Source organism: Pipistrellus kuhlii, unplaced genomic scaffold (genome assembly GCF_014108245.1).
Source record: "Pipistrellus kuhlii isolate mPipKuh1 unplaced genomic scaffold, mPipKuh1.p scaffold_m20_p_8, whole genome shotgun sequence".
NCBI lineage: Eukaryota > Metazoa > Chordata > Mammalia > Chiroptera > Vespertilionidae > Pipistrellus > Pipistrellus kuhlii.
In genome coordinates this window covers 34,124,834-34,144,634 of record NW_023425584.1, presented here as the reverse complement: position 1 = coordinate 34,144,634, position 19,801 = coordinate 34,124,834, and the positions used below count along the sequence as shown (strand labels likewise).

The 19,801-nt window shown below is 56.4% G+C and overlaps 2 protein-coding genes across 8 annotated transcripts in view; both read right to left on the bottom strand.

The window, feature by feature from the left end:
- The window catches only part of PRR7 (proline rich 7, synaptic), a 9,979-nt gene extending 8,919 nt beyond the window's left edge, over positions 1-1,060 (bottom strand). The window contains exon 1 of one of the 2 annotated variants that reach the window (XM_045576801.1): positions 801-1,060. The gene's annotated coding sequence lies outside the window, so the exon portion shown is untranslated. Of the gene's footprint in view, positions 1-342; positions 524-800 lie in introns of those variants that run through there. The other variant, XM_036423274.2, reaches the window with a different exon arrangement.
- The window catches only part of GRK6 (G protein-coupled receptor kinase 6), a 27,759-nt gene extending 7,958 nt beyond the window's left edge, over positions 1-19,801 (bottom strand). Inside the window, exons 1-16 of one of the 6 annotated variants that reach the window (XM_036423249.2) lie at positions 19,585-19,800; positions 15,461-15,556; positions 14,434-14,546; positions 14,226-14,303; positions 13,774-13,874; positions 13,376-13,468; positions 13,210-13,273; positions 12,933-13,073; positions 12,458-12,648; positions 11,671-11,708; positions 11,491-11,580; positions 10,159-10,367; positions 9,941-10,078; positions 5,843-5,980; positions 5,618-5,752; positions 3,915-4,981 (exon numbers count right to left, since the gene is read on the bottom strand). In XM_036423249.2, coding sequence (XP_036279142.1) covers positions 4,928-4,981; positions 5,618-5,752; positions 5,843-5,980; positions 9,941-10,078; positions 10,159-10,367; positions 11,491-11,580; positions 11,671-11,708; positions 12,458-12,648; positions 12,933-13,073; positions 13,210-13,273; positions 13,376-13,468; positions 13,774-13,874; positions 14,226-14,303; positions 14,434-14,546; positions 15,461-15,556; positions 19,585-19,636 — 1,731 coding nt within the window. In that variant the 5' untranslated portion in view covers positions 19,637-19,800 and the 3' untranslated portion in view covers positions 3,915-4,927. The other 5 variants (XM_036423250.2, XM_045576799.1, XM_036423251.2 and 2 more) reach the window with 5 other exon arrangements.

The window sequence follows — 19,801 nt, the reverse complement described above, 5'->3', positions numbered from 1 at the left end:
GACTGGGGGCAGAGGCCCCGCATGGGGTGGGGGAGGGCTGGGATAGGGTGTCGCCGCCCCACAGTCGCGTTACCGAGGAGCGAAACCCCGTTGCTGTGACAACCGTTTCCAAGCGAACCAGTGGCTGCTCGCGCCCCGCTCCGGCTCCCTCGCTCACTGGTGCCCTCCCTCTCCTCCCCTCCCTCCCTGCAGTGGGGGCTGGGAGAGGGACTGGCCGGGGCCGGGGTCCGAGGCAGAGACCCGGGCCGGGCTTGGATCCGCCCGCGGGAAGGGGGCTGGCCCGGGACTGTCTTCCGTCCGCACTGCATGCCCCCGGCTCGCCGCCGCGGCCGCGGTACTCACGGGCCCAGACATCCTCCTCAGCTCGTCCTCCTGGCTCCGGGAGAGCGGCGCGGGCCCCGCGGACAGAGCCCCCGGCCGCGGGGAGGCGACGGCAGCCCCGGGAAGCCGACTGTGGCCGCGAAGGCGGCTCCGAGCGCGGGGCTGGAGCCGCGGGGCGCGCGCACGGACGCGTACCCGGCGCGTCCTGGGCCCGGCGTGCGCGCACGCGGCCGCCAGCCGGGAGCCCCTGCCCCCCACCCCTCGCGGCGGAGGAGACCGTCCCCGGAGCCAAAGGCGGGGGACCCTCACCCACCTGTCGAGCCGGGCTCCCCTGTCACGGGGAGTGCGCTCGCCACGCCGCACACCTAGCAACAGGCTAGCATATGCAGGCAAACCCAGTGCACACAACCAGCAGCTGAGGTCTAGACACCACACACACACACACACACACCACACACACACACACACCACACACCTACCTCAGCTCGAAAAGCAGACGCACGTCCAGGCCCTGGCCATATACCCACAGGCACTGCACGCTTGCAGTGGGCAGGGTTTGGAGCAGGCATGTACCCCAGTGTGGCGCTAACCATGAATTCACGGCCTCGAGGCCACTCCCACTGTCTCCAGCAGGCCTACATCACCACATGCCTACTTAGAAATATTGATAGCAGGAGGAGAACCCAGTGCTTGATCCACAGTGTTGGATTCCATAAACCCTGCTCATCCCCAGCAACAGAACTGAGCCCAGTGAGGGCCTCACTGTTTGGGCTGAGCCAGAACTTGGCTGTCTATGACTCTTACATTCTCTGTTTTTTTGTGTGTTTTTTGGGGGGTGGTATCAATTGTATCCTAGATATGTCATCATGGTGGACCTATTAACCCACCTACTCTCCGATGCACAGTGGGCAGGTTTCCAGTCTGGTTACTCAAGATTCCTTGGGTTTATGTCAGCAATGCAGACACGAACATGATGGTAGCATCTTCCTTCTGGGAGCTGTGCCCTGATGAGAATCGAGTCTGCCACTAAGACCCGGGAGCCGTCCCAATCTGGTTCTCCCTGTCAATCAGCCCCTGCCCCCATCCTTTCTTTAAAAAACAAACAAACAAACAAAAAAACACTTTCTAACTTGCAACCAAAGACCCCCAACAGCCCCACCTGAGTCACGCAGCTCTAGGTGTGTGTGCAGTGGGTGCAAACCCGCGCCATCTAAGTCACATGGACTGCCTGGATTTCCCAAAGGAAACATGGGGTGCTTTGTGCATGCTGGGCAGGCACTCTTCCACTGCCTTCCAGATGAGACCTCACGTTAACACTGCTTTCAAAGCCATACATGACTGTATCTCACTGACCTCAGCTCCAGTCACTCCCGTCTTCCACACCTCACCCACCCCACCTCATGTTTAGCCATCTTAAACCACTAGAGGCCCTAGACCAGTGGTTGGCAAACTCATTAGTCAACAGCCAAATATCAACAGTGCACTGATTGAAATTTCGAGAGCCCGATTTTTTAAACTTAAACTTCTCCTAACACTTCTTCAAGATAGGCTCGCCCAGGCCATGGTATTTTGTGGAAGAACCACACTCATGGGGCCAAAGGGCCACATGGGGCTTGAGAGCCGCAGTTTGCTGACCACAGCCCTAGACTATCCAGATACATCTGGTCCTGTGTGCTGGAGGGCACCAACTCTGACACCTTTGTGGCCAAAGGGCCTTCCCTCCCTAGTCCCAGCCCTCCCAGCTCTTGAATGATCTCTGCCACTTACGCACACTGGGCCCCACTGTCCCCATGTCTGTCTCCTTACCAGACTGAGCTCCAAGCTGTCAGGGCCTTATCTTCGAGTCCCCAGCCCGCTCTCAGAGCAGGCGCACTTGGGAAGACTTGTTAGGAAGTGATTCCGAGTTTCCTCTGCCAGTGGTGCACCGTGAGCAGTAAGGTAAGCTGAACCCTAGCCAAGAAGTTTCCTGGATGCTTCCCCATCCCAAGGGGAAGTTAGTGGGAAATCTGGACCCATTGCAGGTAGTGCCACAGGGTCCTTCCTGTCCATTTGGCAGCCACTCACACCTGCCGAGGGCGGGGCTGCAGCCTCTGCATGCTGATACCCCCTAACTGCCCTTCCTCCCGGAGCCTGGAGCAAAGGAAAATGTACCTTGGCCCCTAACCTCATGGGCAGGATCCAGCTTCACCTTCAGTTGCTTTCCTTTGCCCTGCAACACCCACTCACCAGCTGGAAGAACTTGGCAAGGTCCTTTCCTTACCCTGTTCCCCTCGAGTTACTAGAAGAGGCAGTGCACACTCCACTCACCAAGACCTGAGACAGCCCCAGAGGCCCCATCTTCTAAGTTGTTGCTTGGAGTTTTCTGACTGCCCGAGATAATGGTCAGCTTGGTATCCAACATCCACTCCCATGGCAAGCAAGACCGTTAGTGATCTAGGGCACATGTGTCAAACACAAGGCCCACGGGCCAAATCCGTCCCGCCAGGCCTTGCAATGTGGCCCGCACCGCGCCGTCATCACTGCACTCCGCTGCGTTTCCATCACAATGACAGTTTATGACTGTTCAGTAAACCATTCGGCCCACGATTTAGGCTGGATTTTAGATTTTGGCCCCTTCTCTGATTGAGTTCGACACCCCTAATCTAGGGGCTCAAGGGGAGGGGTGACTGGCTACTTCCCATAGCTGCCTTGTGAATCGATGGGTATCACACTCATCTTTCCGTTTGGCAAAGTGACCAGGCTGGGACTTGAACCCAGAACTAATAGCAAAGCTCATGTGGTCTCTGTGGCAATGGGGTAACCAGCCCAGAGGCAATGAACAAAATCTTATGGTGGCACAAGGCAAGGGTAGGTTTGTGTTTGAGGTCACTGGCATTAAAGACTTGGACAGACTTGTGATTAACAGGCTGTTGCACACCCCTCCTCCGCCCACCCAGCCCCAAGTCTTTGCACTTTGAATGCTATGGATGGAATGCTCTCCTAATCCATCTGTCCCCTGCTGAATGTCTCAAGGCCTGGCTCAACTTCTATCTTCAGAAGACCCTTCCTGATGCCCACAAGCCTCTGTCACAGCCTAATGCCCAGTATTGCCATTATCTCATCTTGGCCTGGCCACATCCCCTACTTCAAGGGCAAAGCAGAGGGATGGCTCTACTGGGCGGTCACTGGCTCTGGGCCAGGCACCCAGCAAGTGTCCAGGTGAGACTGATTGGGCAGGTGTTTCTAACAGCAGCTCCACCTCACTCTTTCCAAGTCCACAATTGAAGGCCAGGCCACCGTGGCCTTGGAGGGGATATTGCCAGCTGAGCCTGCCTCTCAGGATCAGGCAAAGCCAGACCCACACCATGGTGAGCACCCAATTCCCTCAGGCCTCATCCCATTTAGGAAGCCGAGAAACCCAAAGGTGAGCCCAAAGGCCACCACGGCCGGAGTGTTTGGAGAGGCTGCCCCCAGGTCACCCTGGGAACTCCTGGCCCTGGCTAGAAGGTAGCCCCCACCAGGCCCACCTCCAATCCCTTCCCACTTCCAGCAGATCCAGGGAAGAAGGAAGACCAGCCGAGCACCAGGAACAAGAAGCAGGCAGGGGCAGCTGGCCAGCTTTGTGCTGAGACTGTATTCACATAGACACGTGGCGGCGTACATTGAACAAAATGAGTAATAAAAATTGGCTTTAAATATGGAAAAACCAGGGTCCTGTAATCCCATGCTACCTCAACACTGGGACCAGGATGGCTATCCAGTCTGGGAAGGGCTGGGTGGGGCCTGGCATATAGGCACATAGCCTCAGCCTACCCCCTTCACATACACACGCACTCGTGTGCACGCGCGCGCGCACACACACACACACACACACACACACACACAGAGGGAGGGGCGGATTATTGCTGGGCACGTGTCTATGGTTATGAGAGAAGTTTGGAATGTTTGAGGGTTGGCCAGGGACACCCCCTTTCCCCTCCTGGGATGGGGCATTTCTGCAAGAGGTGCCTTCAGAACGGGGCCCAGCATGAGGGACAAGGTGCCCTGGGAGCTGGAAGGCAGAGGCACACCCATCTGGGACAGCCTGGGCAGTGGACTGATGGGTCCCAGTATCAGCCCACTCTCTGTTCATACTTTGGCACATGCCCCAGATCCAGCTCTGACAAGTGCTGAGAAGGGACAGCGTTGGGCCCGAGGTGGCGGCCTGAGCCCAGGGCAGCAGAGGCAGGCACGAGTCTCACTCGGAGGTCGGCGGTGGTGAGCACAGTGCTGGGGGCTCAAGGGCCTGAGGAGCCTTGAGTTTGGCAGTGGCCCCTCTGCCAGCTCCAGCGTGGGTCTTCAGAACGCTCTAGTCACTATATACATTCGTACAAATACATAAATACAGAAAGCCCCGAGCTCCACGGACAAGAGCTGAAGGGACGCACCTTTGTCCCAAGGACAGCCTAGGTCTTGCCAAACTCAGCCAGACTACGGGCTGAGGGGAAGACAACACTGGGGACAGCTCCGGCTGTGTCCCCCAGGCCACAACTTGAGTGGACAATGGGGAGGACCACTGTGCAAAACTGTAAACAGCACTCGAAGTAGCTGCTACCGCCAACCGCCGGTCGGGGCCTCGGACTGGGGGCTAGAGGCGGGTGGGGAGCTCTTCTTCACTGTCGCTGCAGTTCCCACAGCAATCCTAGAGGGCGGAGAAGACACGGAGGGAAAGAGGCAGAGCAAGCGCTGTTAGCCACTAGTGCCATCACTGAGCGGGCCATGCTCTGGGGAGGGGACATCCCACGAGGGGCCTGGAGCAGCAGCTCAGGCCACACACTGGTGCAGGGGCTGCCGAGTACAGGCTGAAGTAAGGGGGACCAGGAGGAACCCAGGCTTTGCCAGGGCAGGGCCCCATCCAGCCACTCTTCCCTGGGGCAGCTGAAGGCAGAGCATGGGGAAACAGATGCTAAGCAAGGCTAGCAGCTTGAAGGTGCTGGGGTGCAGGAAACAAAAGCAGTGGGGAGGGTCAGGTGGGGAGTGGGCACCGGACTTCTTTCTCCCACATCTTGCCTCTGCCATGGAAGGACTGCCCGTGGCTCCCCGAGGCCAGGCAGCAAAGCCAACCCACGGGGAGCCTACACTGCTCACCTCTGGAAAGAGAAAAGAGGCCATGAGCCCAGCAGAGGTGGGGGACGGGAGGGATTGAGGCCAGAGACCCTGGGCACCACTGGCACGGCTGGAGGAGGCCCACTCACAGCTCATGCGGGCACTGGCCCGGCCTCCCACTCACCATCCCCTGGATCACGGCTGGGGCCCAGGGAGGACACTACTGGGTTACCTGGCGACTGAAGAGTCTCTGCAGCAGTCCCTTCTTGGGGGGTGCCGGGGGCTGGCCCTTCCAGTCCAGGTCTGGGGGAACTGAGCCATCCAGCCCGAAGACATTCAGCTCCTGGAAGCACTCGGTCTCCACCATCTGCCACAGGACAGGCAGCTGTGAGAACTGCCCCCAGGGCCAACTTCTGGACTCCCCCCCCCCCCCCGCCCCCAGCTGGGCAGGTCCCACCTCATTCTGCCAGGGGATAGACACGCTGCCCGTAGCAAACTTCTGGTAGAAGTCCTGGTCCGCGGGTTCCAGCTCCACACCCTTTACCGTGGAGAACTGTTCAATGTCCAGGACATCCTTGCAATAGATGGCCTGGGGCTGAGGGGACAAAGGCAATGGTCAGACAAGAGATGGTGGTCAGATAGCTCAGCCCTGAGAACCACTCCAGTTTTAGCCTGGTTGTGCTCTATGGTTTAGACCACATGTGTCAAACACAAGGCCCACGGGCCAAATCCGTCCCGCCAGGCCTTGCAATGTGGCCCGCACCGCGCTGTCATCACTGCACTCTGCTGTGTTTCCATCACAATGACAGTTTATGACTGTTCAGTAAACCATTCGGCCCGCGATTTAGGCTGGATTTTAGATTTTGGCCCCTTCTCTGATTGAGTTCGACACCCCTAGTTTAGACGCAGGGGTCCTCAAACTTTTTAAAGTGGGGGCCAGATCACGGTCCCTCAGAGAGCTGGAGGGCCGGACTATATGAACTACTAATTCCTACTGTAACACCTCAGCTGCGCTCACTGCCCAAAAAACCTGGCGGGCCGGATCAGACTCCTCTGCGAGCCGCATGTGGCCCGCGGGCCGTAGTTTGAAGACGCCTGGTAGAGTCAGAAATCAGCAAACTATGTACTTTTTTCCCCTTTTTAAATATATTTTTTTTTACTGAGAGGAAGGGAGAGAAATAGTTAGAAACATTGATCAGCTGCCTCCTGCACACCCACTGGGTACATGTCCTTGACTGGAATCGAACCTGGGACCTTTCAGTCCACAGGCTGTCTATCCACTGAGCCATGTACTTCTTAAGTATGGCAGTCCCTTCCCTCTGAGCGCAGTTCCCCTTTGTAAATGGGATCATTCTCCATCCCTGACCAGTTGCTGGTAGCTGACCCACCACAGCCAGTAGCCTCCACAGTGCCAGGGGGAACCACTAACAAGTGCCCCCTCCATTAGCACACTGCTCTCTGCGAGTGCCGCTGGTGCGGTGAGCAGAGGCTGAATCTCAGCAGGCACCTTCAGCAAGGCACCTGCATGCAGGGCCCAGTGCTGAGGGGTTTGTGTCTGGGGATGTTCAACAGCTTGCTCTATCCCCGACTATTAAGGATATCAATTAAAACATCATCATATGAAATAGTGCAGCTGCTATGGAAAACAGTCTGGCAGTTCCTCAAAGGTTAAACAGCATTACCAGATGAGCCAGCAACTCCATTCCTAGGTACACAGCCAAGAGAAAAGGAAACCTGTGTCCCCACAGAAACGTGTGTGTGCATGTTTGTGGCAGCATTATTCATGATAGTCAAAAAGTGGAAACCGCCCTGATGTCTAGAAACTGATGAAGACAAACAAAATGTGAGCTATTCATACACTGGAAAGAACTGAAATGTGCTATAATACTGATGAAGTTTAAAAACATGCAAAAGGAAGAAGAAAAGAAAAGAAAAATTCAAAGGGGAAGATGCCATTATCAGAGGGTTCACAGTGTATAATTTCATTTATATAAAATGTCCAGATTAGGCAAATATAAGGTGTCCCCAAAAACTGTATACACACTTTGAATAATTATTAATTCCAATGGGTTAAATCTGAAAAGAAAAAAAAAATCAATTGAGCTATCAGCTATTAAGTATGTATACATTTTTTTTAGCACACCCTGTCTATAGTGAAGAAAGATTAGTGGTTGCCAGGGGAAGAGGAGAATGGGGAATGACTACTAATGGGTACGAGTTTTTTTTTTGTTTTGTTTTGTTTTGGGGGGGGGATGAAAATGTTCTAAATTGATTGTGATGATGCTTGTACAATTCTGAATATGCTAAAAACATTTAATTATATACTTTAAAATGAGTGGATTACATAGTATATGAATTAACTCCCAATAAAGCTGTTAAAAACAACCTTGCTTTTCACCTGCTGCTTCTAAAAAACTGAAGTCCAAGGCACTGATTTTCTAACTAAAAAAAAAAAGTATATATTTTTACTGATTTCAGAGAGGAAGAGATAGAAACATCAGTGATAAGAGAGAATCATGGACGGGCTGCTTCCTGCACACCCCACACTGCGGATCGAGCCCACAGCCTGGGCATGTGCCCTGATCGGGAATCCAACCATGACCTCCTGCTTCATAGGTTGATGCTCAACCACTGAGCGCCACCGGCTGGGCTGATTCTCTAACTCAGAATAAAAGACCGGGAGCAGTGGGTGGTTTCAAGGTTAAATTAGACGATGTGCCTGGGAAGCAGGAGTGGCAGTGCAGCCTGGAGGCAGCTGCTGACGTCAGGGGCCGCCACCCCCAGCAATGCCCACATCACGGGGTGTCAGTGAGGCCCACATGACAGTCCTTCAGAGGCGGCAGCCCACTACCGGGTCCCTCACTTCCACTCACCTCCTCTGTGGCCCACTGGACACCTCACATTCCTGCCTCCATGTCCCCAAAGGCTCCCATCACACTCAGAGGAAGACACATCAGTCACACTCGCCCCTCGTTGCTGTATTAGTTCCAGAAGCTGGTCCCTGCCCCAGGACCTCATTGCCTGGCTCATTCCTTTTCCCTGGAATGCTCACACTATAAGTCTTGGCAGAGTTCTCTCCTTCACATATTTTAGGCTTCTGCTTAACTGTTAACTCCTCAGAGACCATCCTGTCTAAAAATACACCCCCATCTTCCTTATCTTCTTTTTAGCCTTCTTTATTCCTTTGTCAATGCACACTTCACATTACCTAGAATGTTTTCACTTACTGGTTTATACTGGTGTTTTCCCACTAGAACATGAAGGCAGGACTGGGTCCTGTTGACCTCATTATCTACAAGGTCTGGCACATCTGGGCACTCAAATATTTGTTGAATGAAATAGCAACCATGCATCAACCTGGTCTGCCCATCACCTTCTTGCCTCCCCTGTGTTCACCACACAGGCCTCTCACACATAGGAGGGGAGTAAGTACATGACCAAATTTTGGCCAATCAGAACCTTCCCTGTAACTTCATACAGAGAAGCCTGAATTTAGTGGGAGGGCAGTCAACAGAATGAACCAGAGCCAAGAGATGGAGTCCTGGAACACAGCATAAAACCCTGATGTGGGCCCTACTCTTTCTGGCTAAATGAACCAACTCCATGTTGGGCATAAGTAAGTCTGAAGTAAGTCTGAGTTGGGGTTTTTCCACTTGGAGTCTGATAACTCAAGACTATTCCTGCCTGCAGGATGCCTGACCCACTGAGATGTCAGCAAATGGGTGAGATTTTCTAAGAGGGAGGGTTCTGCCCACAGATGGAAGGTGGGCACCAGGTGTTATGCCAACCCTAATAGCACTTCCCCCTGCTGTTAACAGTATCTTGGTTTTCCTTTGGGGAACTGGTCTCTTCCATTAGCAGTGCTTCAGGTAGGCGTATGATCCAGTGTGGCCACTGAGGGGCCTCTGAGGAATCAAAGGCTATTAGCGTCAGCCTTAGGCTTTTATCCTCCCTTTTAGGACTTTAAAAATTATTGGGCAAGAGGTGCTCTTTAGCCGAAACCGGTTTGGCTCAGTGGATAGAGCGTCGGTCTGGGGACTGAAAGGTCCCAGGTTCGATTCCGGTCAAGGGCATGTACATGGGTTGCGGGCACATCCCCAGTAGGGGGTGTGCAAGAGGCAGCTGGTCGATGTTTCTCTCTCATCACGTTTCTAGCTCTTTATCCCTCTCCCTTCCTCTCTGTGGAAAATTAATGAAATATATTAAAAAAAAAAAAAAAAAAAAGAGGTGCTCTTTATCTACAGGAGTGACTGAGCTGGCAGGATGTGGGTTCGGGCTGCTGAGTCCACCACTGCCATGCCCTGGGACAGCTCCCTGAGAGAAAAGACTGCACCTTGACCAGTTCGTGGGAAGGGAGAGGAAGAGAGACAATTCCTACAACACAGTTGGAAGCCAAGATGGGGCTTTTCGTTTTCGTGAGCCCAGAGAACGATCTGTTTTGTTGGCTAAGCCATTTGAGCTAGGTTTCCTTACATTCAAATGGCGGGTATCCTGACTCCAAGAGCCGCCAGTCCCCATCCAGGCTTGGCCCTGCCTGCATATAAGTGGCACTCACATCAGGCTTGAAGGGTGGCTCCAGGATGCCTGCTCCCAGACGCTTGAAGTTCAGTTTCTTGAAGATGGGGTGCTCCTTCACCTCACAGGCACCACCTCCACGACACCCCAGACGCTCGGCAGGGTCCTTGCAGAGGAGCTGTAGCAGGGGAGGGGCGGTCAGGGTGGCCTTGGGAGAGGTGCCCAGCCCCAGCCCAGGCCTCCCGCTGGCTGCCACACCTGGGAGCAGAGTGAGCGGGCCTGCAGGGAAAACTGTTCCGAGTACTCTTCCGCCACCTCCTTCACCAGCCGCTCCACCTCCTCCCGCTTGATCTTCTTCTTCCTCTGCTGGAAGGGCGACTGGCCTGCAATCATCTCGTATAGAAGGCAGCCGAGTGCCCACCAGTCTGGGCTGAACGTGTACCGTTCGTTCTTCACCACCTCTGGAGCTGGATGGGAGGCATAGGAGTTAGAGGTAAGAATGAATGAGGGGCATCCCAGGAAGCCCAGCACATATCAAGGCAGGAGCTCAGCTCAAACACCGCCAATGGCCTGGTGGGGACCATGGTGGGTAGGAGAGCACCCGCAGAGGGCAAGTTTCTAACTTCAAAGAAGTCAGAAATCCATATTTTACTGTGAGGCTGTCTAGCTCATTCAATGTTGGCAACCAATTCCAATTGTTTTAAACATAATTTGACTGAAACACACAAACGGAGGCCAAATGAAGCCCGTGTGGCTACCAGTTTGCAATGTATGGATTTAGTATTAGACCAAGGAAAGAAGGAAAGTCACTTGCTGGATGCCTACACTGCCTGCAGGGCAGGGTGAGTTGCCTCTACTGCCTCTTCATCTTCGAGGCAACCCTGGCAGGCGGTATGAGGATCACGGTCAGGGAAAGCGAGGCTGGGAGGGGCTGACCCACGGACACAATAAGCAAGGGGTGAGGAAGAGAACTCCTATAGCTGAAACCAGTTTGGCTTAGTGGATAGAGCGTCAGCCTGCAGACTAAAAGGTCCCAGGTTCGATTCCGGTCAAGGGCATGTACCTTGGTTGCGGGCACAACCCCAGTGGGGGGTGTGCAAGAGGCAGCTGATTGATGTTTCTCTTTCATTGATGTTTCTAACTCTCTATCCCTCTCTCTTCCGTAAAAAATCAATATATTAAAAAAAAAAAGAAAAGAGAGAGAACTCCTGTAGTTCGGGTTCTGTCTATTGTGTCATGTGGTCTCAGAGGGGAACCCAGGACCTCATCTTGGTCCCTCCCCTGATGGACACTCGGCTCTGATATAGGCAGGTGAGGGGAGTGGAGGGCTGGGGCCATGGACATGGATTTAAGTCCTTTCACTGGTTGCCACCTGCAAGCCCAGCCAACAGGAGCTCAGCAAGTTTTTAATAAACGAAGTGGGTTCACACGTATTTGGGGCCCTGGCTGAGTCTCGACTCCTGATCTATGAAAGAGGGACAATAGCTCTTTCTATTCCCTGAGACACAGGAGACTTCACAGAAGTTCTGGGGGGGGGGGGGGAGTGGGGGGAGGGGTCAGTGTCGGGCCCAGCACAGTGAGAGGACTCACCCATGTAGCCCACAGTGCCCACACGGCCTTTGATGGTCTGGCCCTCGGGCACGTGCACAGCCAGCCCCAGGTCGGAGATCCGGATGTGACCTGAAGGTGGGTAAAAAAGTGAGGAGCCCATGAAGCAGGTGGGCTGGACCCCACCCCACACCACCCTACCTCTGTGGCCCCCCCACCCACCATGGTCATCCAGTAGGATGTTCTCTGGCTTCAGGTCCCTGTGGGAGAGAAGGGCAGGATCAGATGCTGCTCAGTGTGCCAGGCAGCCAGGAAGGGCTACCTCCTCCCTGCTGGGTCAGCTCCTGGGATGTGATGCGCAGCAGGTGTAGGAGCCATGTGTTGCCAGGGTGACAAGAGAGCCTTGTCCTCCACCCGCAGCAACCCCAGCTCGAGGGAGCAGATGAAGGATTTGTGGGGCCAGGACTCCTGGGACTCACTGGGCATGTGGAGGGCATCTCTCACCTAGGGAAGCTCCCCAGTAGCCTTGCTCACCCAGTGTCGAGCCCTCCCCGCCCATCCCACCCTTTGGTGGCTGAGTCTACCTTTCCTGTAAAACAGGGCTGCTCATTCTTTCCCTCCTGGGGCTATTGGGAGACTCCAAGGAAATAGTCACCAATAACAGTGATAGGTAGAGCCCCCACTGCCAAGCCCTGTGTATTTTACCGAATCATTTCATTTGGCCCCATAACAACCCACCAGGCAGGAATGAAAGCCTCTGCTTTCCAGGAAGGAAGGGATGTTAGGCGCAGGAAGCAGACTGGCCCAGCCACTGAGAAGGGTGACAGTGTCAGAGTCACCCCTGTGTCAGCCAGACCCCAGAGACTGGGTTCTGAGCCTTTCAAGTCTATGCAATGTGGGCAAGGGCAGAGCCTCCAGCCAGTGCTTCCCTGGCCTCAGACACCCATACCTTCCCACCACCTTCACCCGTGCCCAGCCCCAGCCCTGGCGGGGAGGCAGCACTCCGCACCTGTACACAATGCGCTCCCGATGCAGGTCCTCCAGGCCACAGCAGATCTCGGCAGCGTAGAAGACGGCCCGGGCCTCTGGGAAGCCAGCCTGGCCCATGTGGTAGATGTGGAACTTGAGGTCACCTCCGTTCATCAGTGTCAGCACCAGGCAGAGCGCGTCCTTGGTCTCATAGGCATAGGCCAAGCTCACCTGTGGCCCAAGGGACCCAAGCCCTCAGGCAGGAGACACAGGCCACCTGGTGGCGGGGCTGGTGCCAGCTGCCCCAAATATCCTCAGTGCCACTCCTGGGGGCCCAGCCTGCTTCCCAGGCCTGGTATCAACACCCCAAAACCTGCCCTTCCCAGGCATCTCCAAGAATGGGAGGCAGAGCCTGGAGGGAATGAGGGGTGGGCTGAGGGGAAAAGGTCAGCCTGGTGAGTGGGGAGGGCAAGCACATGGCCAGGGGCAGGGCTGGGTCTCCTGTCTGTACTTACTACAAACCTACTGTTCACTTTCTCCAGGATCTGCTTCTCATTGAGTGCCATGGCCTCCCCTTTCCGCTTCTTGATGCGCTTCTTCTCCAGCTTCTTGCAGGCGTACATCTTGCCTGTTGCCCGTACCTGGCAGGCGCACACCTAACAGCCAGGGTAGATGAGAAAATGGGAACCAGCCGTGCTCTTGCTGGGGGCACAGAGGTTTGGGGGGCGGGGAGGAGGGCTGTCCAGGACCCACCCTACCTCACCGCTGCACGGTTCTGGCGTGGCCACTCACCTCCCCAAAGCCGCCTTTGCCCAGGACGCGGTACTGCCGGAAGGTGTTTTTGGTCACTGGCTGCCTGTGGGAAAGGATGTGGGGAGCCAATGACTGAATAGGGGTCCAAGGCCCACGAAAGCCCCAACAACCTGGCCTGCCCTGGCCCCACCTTCGAGGCCCTCACCTTTCCAGCCACTTCCACTGCAGGAAACGGTTGAAGTAGATGCTGTCGAGGTAGTCGGCAAAAGGGGCCACACTCAGGTACTCATGGGTCAGCCTATTGAGAAGGCCCAGCCCACTGGTCAGCCCGACGCCCCAGGCTCTCAGACTGATGGACCAGTCCCCCGTTACATGCATGCTCAGCCTCAAAGGCAGCATCCCCAGCCAACCCTCCTACTAACCCACTGGGACAGAGAGGGGCTGAAGTTGAGGATGCTACAGAGAGGGGCGGCAACCTGCCCCAGGTCACACAGCATGGCAAGCCTGGGATGAGAGGCTGAGCAGCTGAGCTGTTCACCTTCCAGACCCACAGAAGCCCCTCCTCAGGACAAAGTTTTAGGCCTGTGGGAGGGAGAGGCTTACCGCGTTAGCTCCTGGAAGAGGTCTTTGCAGGGCCCCTTCTCCAGCTGCTGGGCACAGTTAGTCACCAGTTGCTGGGGGACCTCAGGAATGAGGTCAGGACCCTGAGGACAGGCCACAGACAGGTCAGTGAATGGACCCCCTGGGCCAGCAGCTCACTCCGAGGGCAGAGATGGCAGATATCTCGGGCCAGTACTAGAAGCAGCTGCAAGCTGGTGGTGTCCTAGCCTGTCTGATTACTGAATCAGTTCCTGCTTCTACATTAGAGGCGAGGGGAAGCAGAGCTGCTGGCAGGCTGTCTGTCTCTCCCCCCCCCCCCCTTAGACTCTGTGCCCACAGTGATGCCTGATGAGCCTGGAGCAGCTCCAGGGCATCTTTGCCCAGATGGTGACCACTCCTCTCCCCATCACTGAGCTCTGCCCGCTGCCGTCATCCCTCCATCACTGCTCACTCACCGTGTGGCTCAGAAAATTCTGCATTAGCCTCTGCCCACATGCCTTCCTCTTCTCATCAGGAGTCACTTCATACTCAGCCTGCAGGGTGGAAAAGGTGGAGAGGCTTGCGGTCTGGGGGAAGTAACAGGCGTGGGCACTAGAGCACACAGGGTCTGGGCCTCTGACTACCCTGGGTGTTGGGCTGGGCTTTGGGCTAAGCAGCACTCACCACCTCATCCAGGAGGGCAATGCAGCGGGTCAGCTCAGGCCTCGTGCTGCAGAACTCTCGGAACAGCAGGCGCCCAATGGGCTGCCGCTCGCAGAGGCCGTGGTAGTCACGCTCTGCGGGCAGAAGTGGGAGCTGCTGGGTCTGGACCTGGAGCTGGCCAGTGGGGCGTTCCAGCCCACACCCCCAGGCCCTGGGTCCCATCGACAGCTTCCAGCCCTGAAGTATGGCACCCATTTCCTCCTTTAGAGCTTCTACTATATCATAGCTTGGGACTCAGGCTCGGAAAGGCTAAGTGATTAGCCAAGGTCACACAACCAGGTGTGTGGCTCTAGAACCGGGGCCCTCACCTCCCCCACGGTCGCCTGGTTCGCACCACCCCGCATTCGTCACAGTGCTGGGGCTGGGTGTGGCCTGAGGTTCCGGCCAGGCCCAGGCTGGGCCCGCACCTGCAGCCTGCCTGGCGAAAGTACGGGAGGAAGCTGTGGCTTCCGTTGAGCTCCAGGCTAGATCTCCTTCCCAGGCAGGGGAAGCAGCTACAACATACTCCTTGCCCACATGCAGGTTGTCAGAGGGGGCCTGGGCAACCTGGAGTGCTGCTCAGACCTGGGGCCTCAGCCACAATAAGCAGGAACTGGGTTCTGAGCCCTTCTGGTCAAGACTTTGCTGAGCTCCCTAAGACCAGACTGGGTAAGACTCCCAACAAAGTCAATCTGTGGGCTGGCTCCAGCCTCTACTCCAGCCTCTGTCCCCTGAGCTCTGCTCCGAGGCCCAGCCCTTTCTTCCGCTGCTTTTCTCATTCTGCCCAAATCTGACCCTGCCCTGCTCCCCACACTCACCCCACCCGCCCCCTGCTGTTCTGTTTGCTCTCTGCCCTCACTCATCACAAGCCCAGGAACTGAAACTGAGGTGGGTGGTGTAGCCTAAATCTGCTCCCTGCCCCGCCCCCCCACCTTGCCCGTGGGCCCCAGGGTAAGGCCTCAGGGGAGGCTCCCTGACACCAGCACCCCGGTCTCCACCCAGGCCTCACCGAGGCTGAGCCGCAGCTCTTCGCACTGGCTGATGTGGGGGAACTGCAGCATCTGTCGCCATTTCTTGCTTTTGCCTTTGCGATTCCCGCCACCACCTGTGGGAGCGAACAGGCACTGAGTCTGCCCACCACCACGCCTCCCCTCCACTCTCAGTGTGGTCCACCCCAGGCACAGCTCACTAACAGAGGCTTGTAGAGGCCTTCCTTCTACAACTCCAACATATCCTCACTGGGTTCCCGGACATGCATGGTCCATCCACCTTCCTGCTAGGGGCTCCTGGGCTGGAAGAGCCAAGCGGACAGTGAGACTAGGATGCTGGGGAAGGATGGGGTTTCTGGGCAGCCTCGGCAAGTCTCAGTTGCTACCTACCAGGTAGTTCCTCATGTTTCCGAAGAAAACAGAAAAGAACTTGACAATGGCAGGAACCATGTAAGTCAACACCCAAAAGGGGGAGATTCTAGGAAATATGTCTGAGAGTTGCCAGAGCCAGAGGGCAGCCTGAGTCACCTGTATCAGGGCTATAGAAGACTCAAATAAGGAGGCAGCAGGAGGGCTGGCACTCAGGATGCCCACCCCTGCACACAAAGGCTTCCCCAGCCCTGATTCCCTGCCTCATTTCACCTAGGTAACCTCCCAACTGCAGCTACGGAGACCAAATGCCTACAAAGCTAGACAGATGTGGTTAATGTGGACCAGATGGGAGACAACAGGGAGTGGTGGAGAGTGTGGTGAACTGACCTAGTCATGCCCCTTCTAATAGTGCTGCAGCACAATTCCAGCTGTTGCTTGGTTTCTGCTAGGCAGGAATGCTGGCTCAGTGTGGCCAGCTCTGGGAATCCAGACTGCTACGGGAAATACTATAGGTCCGGTGCATGGGGGGCGGGGGTGAGGGGTCCCCTCAGCCCAGCCTGCACCCTCTCCAATCTGGGAACCCTCGGGGAGATGTCCAACTGCCGGTTTAGGCCCGATCCCTGGACATCCCTCTCACAATCCCTCTGCTGGCTCCTAACTGTTCACCTGCCTGCCTGCCTGATCTCCCCTAACTGCTCCCTATCCACTGGCCTGGTCACCCCCAGCTTCCCCTGCTACTGGCCTGGTTGCCCCCAGCTGCCCCCCCAGACCTTCCCTGCCCCGCCGTCGGCCTGGTCGCCTCATGCAGCAAGCTATTCAGTTGTTTGGTCATCCCTCACTAACCCCCCTGCGGGCCTGGTCGCCCCACCAGCTTGCTGTTCTGTCATTCATCCGGTTGTTTCGGTTGTGACACCCCTGGCTTTTTATATGTTAGGATTGGTTCCTATTTTTTCAAATACTACTTCAGCCAAATAAAACATGTTAAGAGAGCTAGCCAGATGTGGCCTGTGGGCCATGAGGTTGAGGATAGTGGAAGGGGCCTGAGTCTTGGAGACCTTGGTTGCAATCTCCAATTCACACTTTACGCCCATCACTTGCCCACTATTAACCTCAATTTCTCCATGTGTACTTTGGATCCTAAGCCACTTCCGGAGGTGTTGTGAGGGTGACTGGGAGTGTCTGTGTCCAATACCAGTAGGGCTGTGACAAGAGATGGGCCCCAGATCCAAGTCAATGGCAATCTCAAGCTACCACTTTCCCTCGCCTCAGTTTCCCCCCTGGTTTACCCAGGCTTATCTCCATCTGGCTTTGCTGAAGGCAGGTGGAGCAAGGAGAAGGAGCTGCCTTCTGGGGAGGAAGCAGGGCTGGGTCCCTCAATGTGCTCCCTGACCCAAGCTGACCGGAGGAGGAAGTGTTGCAGGGCACCCATTGGGAAACCCATTAGCAGCCCTCCTGCCGCCTACGCCCAGTATATCCCAGTCATTGCTCCATTGTGAGTAAGCAACAGACCCCCCCCCCCCCCAACACAGGCAAGGCCTCCCTAGAAGGGGAACTCCTCCCCCACCCCCGCAGGTCCTTCACCCAACCCTCCATCCGCCTGCCTCCCCATCAGTTACTTCCTCCTCCCTTTCTCCCCTCCTCCCAGCCACACTAAGGCAGCAGCAGAGTCACACGCAAATATCCTGTCCTGGAACTGCCACCAGTCAGCGGGGCTCCTCCCCGCCCCAGCTTGGTCCCCGCACTGTGTCTCTGGGCACCTGGAAAAGGAAGGACTGGGCAAGGCCTCACATCCCCAGAGCTGTCCCACTTCATCCTCTCAGCAGCTCTGCCAGCCCTGGACCAATTTCATAAGAAAACCAAGACCCTGAAACGAACCATTGTGTACAAGATCACAAAACCTAGAAGTACCAGAGGCAGGATTGGAACCCATATCCTTGGATCACAATCCAAGCTCCTTTCCCACCCCAAATATGTCACATATTTATTGGGTGTCCACTGAAGATATACACCGAAGGCTCCCAAACAACCTGGGAAGCTGGCAAAGACCCAGCCCCAAGCTGCCCGCCAGCACATGAAGGGATTCTGATGCAGCCAGTCCATGGGCCAGGGTTCAGGACTCAGAGACAATCGGGATTTCCTTTAGTTTTCATGTCCTGTTCCCAACCATTCCACAGAAAAGGTTACTAAAGTTCAGAGAGAAGAGGCTTGTCTAGAGCCAGGTAGGCGGGAGAGACAAAGCCAGGTAGGATGAGGGTTCCCCAGGGGAGGGAGGCATGGGTCCCGGGTCTGGCCAAATCCCTACACCTGCACCCACCGCCTGAAGAAGCCTGTCTGATGATGCACTTACTCTCCCGCCAGGCAAGACCATGTTCTCAGCAGCCTGAGGCCTGAACTGACTACAGCAATGAGAGAGAGGCCAGGCCAGGCTCTCCTCACCCCTCCTCCCTGGCTTGCTGGATGACGAGGCAGAACAGAATCGGCAGATGCCCCCAGAGGCTGGGAGGAAGGCCCAGCCCGGGACTCGATAAGGAACAGGAGATAAGGAAGGCTCAGGGCACCAGCCTGCCGTGCCCATTTCCAGGCAGCACCTCCCTGGGGTCAGTACCCATTGGGCAGGCAGAAGGTACCAAAAGCAGTGCCGGCTGGGGCCCCCCCGGGCTTCCTACAAACTGTATTGGGGGCATCCTGTCTCCTAAGCCTGGGTCAACCACAGCCTTACTACGTGACCTGGAGGAGAGTCGCTGCAAAAGGGGCACAGAGGTGAAGCAGACTACTCTTTCCGGACACGTTCAGCCTGGAAGCTCAGCGAAGAGTGGAAAAGCTGTCATGACCTCTCTGTCCTAGAGTTTCCAAAAGAAGGGTCTTGTACAGTGCTGGCTGCCAGCACCCTGGACAGGACACAGCACACAGGGGGTGTTCCGTGATTATGTTACCAAGGTGGACAATAGCAGAGGAGGGGCAGACTGAGCACCAGCAGGGAGGGTCAGGTTGGGTCCTTCTGTGTCTCCCAGGACCCTCCAGAGCAGGTGTCTGTAACATCTTGGGTGGGAGCCATGAGGAGTTCGGCACACACTTGGTTCACCGGACCAGCTCCCTCTGCTAGGCCTTGCTCTTACAGTCCTGTATGCTCTCTCCTTTCAAAGCTGCCTCCCACTGGTTTCTGTGCTTGTTTGCCCCGGTAGCCCGTGCGCTTCCTGAAGGCAAAAATCGTGACCCATTCACCTCTGTCCCCAGTGTCACTAGGTGCAGAACAAGTGGCAGTCATATCGGTAGCCTACGTAACTAGCAGCTTCCCCAAGTCCAATGGCCGTTCATTCATTCTCCAAACCTTTACCCTGCATCAACTTTGTGCCAGTCCGGGCTGTGCGCAGAACCTGAGCCCTGGGCACGTGGGGGTAGGCTGCCCCTTCCTGGGGCATCTTCTCATCGCTCACCTGGGAGAGGCCCCAGAGAAGCTCTCCTGAGTCTGAGGTCCCACCCTTCCCTCTTCCTTCCGCTTGCTACACCAGACCGGCTCATTCACCCCTCATTTTCCCCCGCCGCGAGGGCGGTGGCCTGCCCCCCCTCCCCCCGCGCCCCTTCCTGGGCCCGAGCTCCCCGGGGCAGGTGCGGAGGAGGAGGACGCGGGCCCGGAAAGACTCATGTCTGCGCGGAGTGAGGGGCGCGAGGCGCGCCGCCCTAGGAGACCGGGTGGCGGGGTCACCCCACCGAGCCCAGAGGCCGCGCGCCCGCGTTCTTCGCCCCCGGCCGCCCGGCCGCCCGGCCGCCTCACCTTCCCGGGCCTTGAGTAGCACCGTGTTCGCTACGATGTTTTCGAGCTCCATGGGCTGCGGCGCCGCCGGCCGCGCCGCCGGCCGGGATCGCGCGCGGGAGCCGGGGCCGGATGGCGATCGGCGCGGCTCGGCTCGGCTCGCAGTGACCGCACCGCGGCCTCCCGGGCCTCCCCGGCCGCCGCCGCCCGCCGCGCTCTCTCCGCCCCCCCACCCCGG